Here is a 10,909-nt window from a genome sequence, read left to right on the forward strand (position 1 = left end):
CATTAATGCAATTTTAATCTTAATTTTCTATTTATGTCCTCCATCATCAGAAAAATGCTACAAGGACATATTAAATAGACCAAATTTTCATTAGAGGGGTCTTTAACAGTTCACCAACTAAGCTGATTATCTAAGAAAATTCCTCTGGAAATGACTAAACAACCCAATTGAAAATTGCTAAAAATGATTTTCTAAGACTGCATTGCCAAAATGATGCCTAGTGTGGCTGTGACAGCAGCGTGGGCTGCAGCAGAGGCACATTTTATTTAGCACTTCTTACAGAATTTGATACTCTTTTTTTATAAATAGCATGTTATCCTTCAAGAAAAAAAAAACAGTTTTACAAAATGCCTGCCTGTGTGATGGTAACGGTTGTGTTTCTTCCTCAGACTGTCCGTGGTTTTGGGACAACCTTACGTGTTGGCAGCCAGCAAAGGTTGGCGACGTAATCGAGGTCAACTGTCCTGAACTCTTCTCACAGTTTATGAGCGAGGAAGACTACGGTCAGTGTCTGGTGACTCTTTAGTCACCGTGTCCATGAAATCCTGCTCCTGTTATTACATTCCAACAATAAATGTGCAGACTGACGTTACATGCTGATTATTTTTTAAATTTGCTCTAGCACGTGATGTTTTATAAAAGGAAACATGCATATTTTGGTCATTTAACATACATTTTGTGTTTAATGTGTTTTTACAAATGTCTCAATAGTATTGTCTCTAATAAGCAAATATCAGCTGAAAGAGTTTCCAACAATATTTAGTGAGACAAAACATTTAGTGAGACAAAACATTGAGTGAGACAAAACATTTAGTGAAAATAAATATTTAGTGAGACAAAACATTTAGTGAAACAAAATATTTGGTGAAACAAAATATTTAGTGATACAAAATACTTAGTGAGACAAAACATTTAGTGAAATAAAATATTTAGTGAGACAAAACATTGAGTGAGACAAAACATTTAGTGAGACAAAACATTTAGTGAAACAAAATATTTAGTGAAACAAAATATTTAGTGAGACAAAACATTGAGTGAGACAAAACATTGAGTGAGACAAAACATTTAGTGAAACAAAATATTTAGTGAGACAAAACATTTAGTGAGACAAAACATTTAGCAACAAAAAAATATTCAGTGAGACAAAACATTTAGAGAGACAAAATATTTAGTGAGACAAAATATTTAACCGAACAAAACCTTTAGTGAAAAAAACATTTCTCAGAACAAAACATTTTTAGAGACAAATGTTTTAGCGAAACAAAACATTTAGCGATCACAGCAATTCTAGAACTTTTTTGTGATACGCTACACATTACCATGTTATGGGTATTGGCCACATTAGCATATTCACAATGCCTGTAACTCCCAACCTTTTTTTAACACGTAAAAAACAGACTGATTCTGCCAAAACAAACATTACTATTGCAACGCTAACTTCCATGTTTGTAAGTAACACATTAAATAAAAAAATAAGACATAGTCCAACAGCGCTACAGGTTAGCAGCTTTAGCATATTTACAATAATACCCAACCAAAACGTTTTGACAAAATTGCTTCATAATCAGTCAGAGTTAATCCATATTTAATGCGCTCTGGATGTTAAGGCACACTGTCATTATTTTAAAAATTACAGCTCTTAGGTGTGCCTTATAGTGCAGCAAATACGCCAATTGTGGCTAAAACCTTCATTCAATTATATTTTTTACTGTTCCTCTTCATTATTAATTTTTCTTCTCAACATCTGGTTTTTGAAGCTTTATGAAGTGTTGTTCGTCCACAGAGCTAGGGAAGGTGAGCCGCAACTGCACTGAGTTTGGCTGGTCGGAGACGTTCCCTCATTACGTCGACGCCTGCCTGGTTGAGGAGGGAAACAGCAGCCACCCGGTGAGTTTACTTCCTTTATCAGTCTGCAGCTGCATCACAGTAGAACTTTCACCTCATCACATCACTGTCCACTCCCATCAGGACATGTACTTCGTGTCAGTGAAAGCTCTGTACACCGTGGGCTACAGCACCTCCCTGGTGTCTCTCACCACTGCTATGGTCATCCTCTGCAGGTTCAGGTAAGACTGAAACAAAACCAAAAAGTTACCTCAAATATACACACAAATATACATTAAACCGGCTCCAAAATTACAGTAATTTAGCATCTACTTAAAAACCCAAGTAAATGGATGGATGATGGGAAATGGGGGCAGGCTTACTCTGCGGCAACAGTTTTGCTCATTTAGACGCACTTAGAGATGAATTTCTGATGCTGCTCTGCAGAAACTATGTCCTAGAAAATGACAGGTTTTTAAATTTTGGAAAAAAAACAGCATGATCATAATGAAAGACCACAGAGAATGATTTTACAATAGATCAAAAGATGATTGGAGAGTGTTTGATGTCCAAACTTACTTTTCTTTGAATTACATGTTGTGTTTGAAGTCTTTTCTTGTTTTTTTCTGAACAGGAAGCTGCATTGTACCAGGAACTTCATCCACATGAACCTGTTTGTGTCTTTCATCCTGAGAGCCATTTCTGTCTTCATCAAAGACGGCGTGCTGTACGCCGAAGAGGACAGCGACCACTGTTTCATACACACTGTGGGTAACACGCACAGCCTCAGAAAAGCCTCTTTTTTTTCAACGCTTTAGCCCTGCTTTCGTGTTTTTGTGCAGCTGGAGTGTCGAGCCGTGATGATTTTTTTCCACTACTGCGTCCTCTCCAACTACTTCTGGCTCTTCATCGAGGGTCTGTACCTCTTCACTTTGCTGGTGGAGACCTTCTTCCCTGAGAGGAGATATTTCTATTGGTACATCATCATTGGCTGGGGTGAGGCGTGGCCACACACACAGACAGATGAATCAGAGCTCTGTGGTCACCATGGTGCTGACCAGAGGGTCCACGTGTCTCAACAGGAACGCCGACAGTGTGCGTGACCATCTGGGCCGTGCTGAGGCTGCACTTTGATGACTTTGGGTTCGTTTTGAATAAGTGATGAACCCCACGAAGAGGTCTGCTCCTTCTGGCTCTGACTGGTGCTTTTTTTTTCTCCTTCAGGTGTTGGGACACAAATGACAATGCTGCCATCTGGTGGGTGATTAAGGGACCTGTGCTAGCTTCAATAATGGTAACAAACTCAGACAGAAAAATCTTTTATTCAATACATGCTTGTTAATTGCTATATTAATTAATATTTATGCTATTTGTCTGTAGGTCAACTTTGTGCTCTTCATCGGCATCATCATCATTCTGGTCCAGAAGCTTCAGTCTCCAGATATCGGTGGAAATGAATCCAGTATTTACCTGTAAGTGCTTCTGTTTGACATTTTTGACCAATTGTCCAAACCTGTAAATGTGAACCTTTAAATAAATAAAAACATATTTAATGTTCAAAGAGTTTACAGCATATTCAGATGCTAAATCTTTTAAGCCTGTAAAGCCCACTACTCCAATAACTGGCAGAAAATTATTAATATCTTTGGAATTAAGATGATTTTTAAACCCTTTGATAAAATCCACAAAAAATGTTGCAGTATATATTACTAATATATAGATCGAATCAATTATGATTTTTCTGGGGTGATTTGTTAGTTTTTCCTCCAACATTGTTGGTTTTAAAATGTAAAAATATTTACATGAGTGTTTAGGAAAAAACACATTATTTAGCCACTGTCTGAAATTTGATCAACACATTTGTAACAAATTGTAACTTTATTGTAAATAGCTAACTGACAACCAATATACCTTCTTTTAATATAGAAATTAGTCATTTAAAATAATAAATAGTAAATGATTAATTATTCTTGCCATAAAGTTTGGAAAATAAGCTAAACTTTTTCCCGCCAAAAATGTTTTTGAGAGTTCATGGAGGCAGCCATTTTGAAATGAGCAGAAAAGCCCTTCTACTGCCTCTAGTGGGATGATGTTGAACTACAGGGCAGAAAACACAGACCAAGTTATACAATGGGGTTCAATATAATAAATCATAACATTTTAATCAAAGGTGTTCAACTTTTTGTGAACTTAGAAACCAATGAATTAATAGGATTGGATTAAAACGTTAACATTTAGAAAGAAAACCAAAGTTAATATTTGGGTTTAATTTGGAAATCTAAGTTTTACTTGTTTGTGTGTTATAATAAGCAAAAAAGTAAAAATGTTAAATTGTTTATTTAGTTGTCAATTCACAGATTCAACCAGCAGATTTAGTTTCTGCATTACTTATTTATTGCACAAAAGTAGCTGCACACAGAAGTTACAGTAAAAAAAAACAGAAACAGAAGAGTTCAGGCACACAGATTCACAGACAGGAAGAAAAGAAAGGATCAACCTAAACACATTTTTGTGTTTTATTGTGCAGGAGACTGGCCCGCTCCACTCTGCTGCTGATCCCGCTGTTCGGGATTCACTACACCGTGTTCGCCTTTTCTCCAGAGAATGTCAGTAAACGGGAGCGTCTGGTGTTTGAACTCGGCCTTGGATCTTTCCAGGTAAGAGATCACATGTCTGAGCTTCATTTGCAAAAACATCCGCCCATGTCAGCGGGCTGCAGACATGTTCACAGTTGACTTGCTAAGATTTTGAACACAGACAATAAGACGTTTACCTTAAAATGATGTGAAATTTAGGATTTAAACTGTGTGTGAAGGTATTTTCAAAATAAAAGACCCTGTCATATGCGTTATAATTGTTGCATAAAAACTGCTCTCTTGAGAGCTGACCAAACTGGCAACATTTCTTAGTCTTAGCAACTACTGAAAAAAAGGGAACTTGGAATGAAAACCAAATTTAAGAAAAAGTTTTTTTTTTTTCAAAAAGGAAAAGTAACAAAGAAAATAGCATTTGACATCAAAAAAGGAGAACTTAATTTAGTGCACGGAGGACATTTTCACCTAATTTTTCACACACAAATGATGTTTAATAAGCTACATGAAGTCATGAAACATGATTGTTTTACAGATGATCACCCTGATTGTTGATAATGTACTAAAAATTGTTTACTAATCAACATTAAACATTAAAACAAAGGGAAAAAAATAAGGAATTAACTATTATTCTGTGACAACAGAATAGTAGTAGTCTTGTGTTTTGATTGCAGTGTTGAGCTCTGTCTCCCTCTTCTGGCAGTAAAAGGAACTGCATGAACAATTTCTGACTGAATGCAGCTCTTGATTTCCACGGTTTTGTGCTTGCCTACCTCTTCCTCTGCTGTTTAATGCATCAGTGCAGCAGCAGCAGAGCATGAATGACTCCGATGTTAACAGATGTAAAACTCTGTAAATCGGAAATGCAGAGTAAACACTGATGGCGTCTGTCAGTGTGGCGAGACAAAGATCATTTAAGGCTCGAAAGACAGCAGTTTAGGTTTGTTTCCCTTTAAAAGTTTTATATTTTTTCATTTCGGTTGTTCATTCTATGAGACATAAAACTAACCTTAATACCAGCAGAAAATTCATTTTTATCCATCTTTGTTTCTTCAGGGCTTCGTGGTGGCTGTTCTCTACTGCTTCTTGAATGGAGAGGTAAATCTCACTTTATAATTTCAAAAGCAATTTGATATTTATCCTCTTGTTGTAAAACAGATCCAATATGGAAGCCCTCTGGTCTCTATTCTTTTCATATATATATATATATATATAAAATATTTTAAAAACAAGCTCTTGTAAAGAACATAATTATACTTGGCATAGGTTCTATGTGCATAAATTAGATTATTAGACATTTTTAAATTATTTTGATTTTTTTCTTTAATTAATTAATTTATTTTTGCTTTGATTGTGAAATTCTTTGTGAAAAATTGATTTGTCTGTGAACTGTGAAAAAAATATGTATTGAGAGTTTCTCTCTCAGACAAAGCTGCAGATTTAGTCAAAGTGTTGTGTAGAAACTGTGTTTATCTCCTTCCAGCGAGGTTCATTAATAATGACCTTGTGAAGTATATCCCTCAAGGTGCAATCGGAGATCAAGAGGAAATGGCGCAGCTGGACGGTGAACAGGTACTTTGCTGTGGACCTGAAGCACCGGCATCCTTCCCTGGCGAGCAGTGGGGTGAACGGGGGCACGCAGCTGTCCATCCTCAGCAAGAGCAGCTCGCAGATCCGCATGTCCAGCCTACAGGCCGAGACCCCGGCCACCTGAGCGGCTCCGGCGTGGACGCAGCGTCCGCAGACCCATCCGGACCGGAGAAACCCACCGTGCCCACCCTCATCCCGATGACCAGCCTTACCAACCCGTTCCTCGACTCATACCCGGATGACATCACCATGGAAACGCAGCTGAATTCCAGCGACCCAGAGCAGCCCCTCGTCTAAACCCAAATGTGCCAAATGAGGAGCTGCCGGGGATTTGGCCGGATGGAGGAATCCGATGGGATCTGTATATATTGTGTTTAAATGTGGTGCTACAGGACACAAGGGGTCCGCTCGTGTCTCTCTCATCATTCCAATCCGTCCAACACATTTCTGCATTCTCACTGCATTCCTCTCTGAGTCCAGACGTCTGCAGGCTCCAGCGCAGAAAGACACTCTGACAGTGTAAATACTTTATTGTCGGCTGCTGTTAATCTCGTGAACACATAAAAAGTCTCCTGCGGCTTTGGAGAAAAGTTTTTACAAACACACGATTGTGTTGCATCATGGGAAATGTAGTAGCTTCAAAAGCTGGCTCCTAACTCCACCTCAAAGTCCCAGCAGCGACCCTTTAAAAGGAAAAAAGGAACACAAGAGTCTTTGAAAGACGAGAGCGTTCAGTGTTATCGATCAAGCTGTGACACAGTCCGAGGTGGAGGAGAAGGGCAATATTTATTAGAGAAAGTATTTTCTACAGTTCTGTGAAACGCCAAAAAATTGTGAAGTGGAAAAAAAGGAAGTCATAGGTTGGCAGCCATTAGTACAAAAAATGTCAAAAAAGTTGTCTACTTGCATGAGTTCTTCTGTCTGCTTTCATTTATCAAATTTCCTTTTTCTGGGTTTTTCTGCTGCAACTTAACAGTTTATTTGAGGAAAAATTCAGATTTGAAGCTGGCGCGTCAGTGATGTCTGGCCTCTTCACTCTCAGAAAGCAAGCACACAGATTTCCACGTTTCATTTGAGGAGAATTCTTCCAAAGATGAGTTTTTCAACTCCTCGCCGAGTTTTGCTTTTGCACAGCCGTTCAGGCTGCAAGCGCCGCACTCGCACTGCAGCTGATGTCAAGTATCCCACCGACCCCGACGACTTAACTCTGCTCCTTCCAGAAGTGCCTTTCAGCACAAAACTTATTGGATGATTTTTAAATGTAATTTGGAATAAAACAAATCTGCAAAAGGGGTTTGCTGAAGAGGAAATCCGTTTCTAAAACCTGGAGGCCTTTCGAGTACTTTAACTCAGTTTTTTAAAGATGAGTAAAACATACGACCAAATCAAGCCCTAAAAAGAAGAGTTTCTGTGTGTCAATTCACAGCCCTCACAGATCGAGAAAGTTTACCCTTCTCTGAAGCTACGTTCACACCAGGCTTGGGACATGTCTTTAAAAAAACCTTCTTGAAGATGCTTTTTGCCCCTGGTGTTCACACTAGTCTGTCACTACCAGATACTAGCGCATGTTCGCCACCTACAGTTGGAAGAGACTTGGAGCAAAATATCAAAGGGATGCAAAGCTGATGAATTTGCTCAAAGGGTTTTCTTTCACAGCTATGAAAGACTTGGTGTCATAGATCCATTTTGGGACTTTCATCAATGAAAGAGGTACTCATCCATTGGGTCCATCCATTAGAAGGGTACCCATCTAGTTAGACTTTCAATGCTTGTTCAATAGGTGCACGTTTAGTATGTAGAAACTCAAAATGGCCTTAAAAATGTGTGTAGAAATGCCATCCATACGTCTCTTCGAGTCATGACGAGTCACGACGAGTCCTTGATTGGTCAAAATTTAAACTGGTTAAACTTTCATTGGCATTTTGTACGTAGAGTCTGAAAACAGTCTTAAAAATGTGTGTAGCTACTCGTAAAGGTTTTTGAACACAAAACGCACAATCTAGTTTGATTCCGAATTCTTCCCTACCCCTCTGGCTTCTCCCTACCCCTCCGATTGTAGGGGCATTAAAAGAGGTATGAGTATCCGAAATAGTGATTTTAAAGGTTAACTGAGGGTGCGGTAGGAACACATTTCTTCATCTGTGTGCCCTCTAAGTTTACATTAAAATCTTACATTTTGATTTAGCATGACTTTTTAAAGTTATGAAACCAATGTTGTTATATATTTTTGAGCACTGGCAGTTACACACTAACGTTGATGACCGGTGACTATTGATGACATCATTGAGTGAGAGATGCCACTTTTCCATTTGGAGGGCTAAATGTATAGGTAGAGAAAGCCGAAGGGGAAGAATTCCGATTTGGCTTTAGAAAGTGGTTGTTTGAACATTTCCGAGGGCGGTGTGAACGTAGCTCCAAACAACTGTCTTTAACCCTTTAACACCAGAGCTGTCGCTGCGACACCTGAACACACACACACTCTGACGTACCATCCATTTGTGTGATCAATGTCAATTGGCTGATTCTGACCAGGAAAAAAAGGGACATTTCATATCAGCTTTGCTAACGTAAAGTGCTGCATAAACCACCTTTTCTCCACGGCAGAATCAGTTAATTTATTGCATGAGCACTTCACTACTGTACTGCTTTTCTCCTCTTTGGAATCTGCTGGAATTACATTAAACGGTTGAAAAGTTACAATAGCTGAAAGAATGTAAACACCAAGAGCCAAAGCTCTGGTGTAAAAGGGTTAAACTAGTTTGTAACCTTTTATCTCCCACATTGGAAATAAAGCCCAAATTCATTCAATCCACGAAATGTCTTCATTCTGAAGTCGATGGCCGTCTCGGGGAGAGAAGGGCTGACCAGACACTGTCCTGACCTGCTTGTTCTGCCGTGTGTGCGAGTCTGTGCTGCAGTAATAGCAGAGCAGATCCAACAGCAGCCATAAGGGGGCCCTGTTGCTCTAGGGGAAAGGGCTGGACAATCAGCACAGCTGCTCTAGCTCATTCACACCAAGCGCCACAGACATCCGGACAATCCCGCTTTCTCTTTCTCCTCCTTCTGATCTCGTGACGAGGAATCGCTTCTTTGGTGTTTTAATCTCGGAGTTGGAGCCTTATAATGCCAGTACTATGTTGATGTCAAGCAAAGTTGTTGCTATTACTATGACAAATATTGTTGGAAAGAGTTGTCCTGCAACATGAAGTATAGTGAGTAGAGGTGTTTGAAGGATGTGTAGACAAATAAAACCTGTGACTAAATTAACTGCAGTTTAAGTGTGTGAAACAGAAACAAACTGCCAACATTTGTAACTTGTAAAGTTGAAGTTTTCTGTGGTTCAAAGTGAAATAGTTGCATTCAATGAGTTTTGTGCTCTTTTTTTTTTTTCCTTTACATTTTTTATTTACAGTGATAATTGTGTTTGCTAAAGCCTCTGCTCTCCAGCGGAGACTCGTGCATGCTCGTCCGATGCTTTTCCTTTGAATGTTTTTTCTTCACTGACATGAAGAAAATCACAGTGCCATCAGTAGCTAGTCTGCATGATGTTTAATGGTTTTACTGAATTTGCTTGTTTGAAAAAGTCTGACCACACCGTGGCTGAATGTAACTCGATTTTAATGCAACAGTTTTGTCCTTTTTCTGTCTGTGCACATTTTTGTAAGCTATGAAATTATCGAGAATAAATGTTTTTAACTTGTTGGCTCAACTGGTTTGGTTGTTGACATTAGGTCTTTCCCAAGACATTTTACTTTTCACATGTAATACAACCACTGAATGTAATTGAGAACTGGACTGAGTGACCCCTCCTCCAAACAGGAAGTACCTGCTGGTTCCAAGAAGCAAAAATCCTGTAGAATTCTATAGAGAAATACATTTTTATTTTTTAAACACTCTGATTTGTGAGAGTGGTTGCCATGGTAATGGCTTAACCGACTCGGACCAATCACTGCTTACTGATGTCGTCTGGTTCCAACATGGCGGCGTCCGTATCGCTAAAAATGGCAACTAAATTGACCTTATTTGGTTGGAGCCAGAAGTATAAAATTTTCTATGGGTGATGTCCCACTTACTCTGTCCAGTTCTCTTCTGCAGTCAATGAATACAACACATTTATTATGGACATGAAAATACACATCAGATCATGAAACAAAATCAAATACTACTTTCATTAAAATCTACTTTAACTCAATCCATTTTCATTTCAACCCCTTTCATAGCTCATATGTTATTGTCTGACCTAAAATTAGATGATTGTGCCAATTTTTGTTAAAACAAGAAAATCTCAACTCGGAAGCTTAATAGAGTTCAAGAAGTTTCTGGGAGTAAAGTAACCATAAACGTAAAAAAAAATCATACATTAAAGGAAAGTAGCTCTTCTTCTTCTATGTTGCTATCAGAAGCAACTACTGGTGCACACACCTACAGTGGCCTCTAGTGGTTGTTAGTGGGTAAATAACAAACATTTGACCCTGTTTAAAAAAAAAAAAAAACATCATATGTAAGTATAAGTTGCAAAACTATGCAATAAAATGTGACTTAGACTGATAAAATGAAGCATCCACATATATCGTTTACAATGTGCACGGGTGCATCCTAGTTTTTCCTTAGCTTACTGGTATTTATAACAAATTCTTCTTCATCTGATTTTTCACCATGTTGACACTGACAAGATGGCTCCAAAATGTATCGTTTTATAGATGGACGCTCAATGGATGGACAAGTCCATTTTTTCTTTTTTCTGGTCAGACATTAGGAAACATTAAGCCAGTGTAAATGTACGATTTTCTTTCAGCTCATTTGATCTGTTCCGTTTGATTTAAAAACTTTTTTATTATTATTATTATTTTAACTACATTTCCCTCCTAATTGAATTGAGTTTGCTAAACTTTCCTGGCATGAAA

The 10,909-nt window shown here is 38.3% G+C and overlaps 1 protein-coding gene across 2 annotated transcripts in view; it reads left to right on the forward strand.

The window, feature by feature from the left end:
- The window catches only part of LOC112150324 (pituitary adenylate cyclase-activating polypeptide type I receptor), a 29,460-nt gene extending 19,746 nt beyond the window's left edge, over window positions 1–9,714 (forward strand). The window contains exons 4-14 of one of the 2 annotated variants that reach the window (XM_024278532.2): window positions 390–503; window positions 1,784–1,887; window positions 1,969–2,066; window positions 2,459–2,591; window positions 2,667–2,820; window positions 2,907–2,967; window positions 3,049–3,118; window positions 3,205–3,296; window positions 4,352–4,481; window positions 5,472–5,513; window positions 5,928–9,714. In XM_024278532.2, coding sequence (XP_024134300.1) covers window positions 390–503; window positions 1,784–1,887; window positions 1,969–2,066; window positions 2,459–2,591; window positions 2,667–2,820; window positions 2,907–2,967; window positions 3,049–3,118; window positions 3,205–3,296; window positions 4,352–4,481; window positions 5,472–5,513; window positions 5,928–6,302 — 1,373 coding nt within the window. In that variant the 3' untranslated portion in view covers window positions 6,303–9,714. The remainder of the gene's footprint in view (window positions 1–389; window positions 504–1,783; window positions 1,888–1,968; window positions 2,067–2,458; window positions 2,592–2,666; window positions 2,821–2,906; window positions 2,968–3,048; window positions 3,119–3,204; window positions 3,297–4,351; window positions 4,482–5,471; window positions 5,514–5,927) is intronic. The other variant, XM_024278533.2, reaches the window with a different exon arrangement.
- Window positions 9,715–10,909: the final 1,195 nt, after the last annotated feature.

The sequence above is a fragment of the Oryzias melastigma genome, linkage group LG4 (genome assembly GCF_002922805.2).
Source record: "Oryzias melastigma strain HK-1 linkage group LG4, ASM292280v2, whole genome shotgun sequence".
In the NCBI taxonomy this organism is placed as follows: Eukaryota; Metazoa; Chordata; class Actinopteri; order Beloniformes; family Adrianichthyidae; genus Oryzias; species Oryzias melastigma.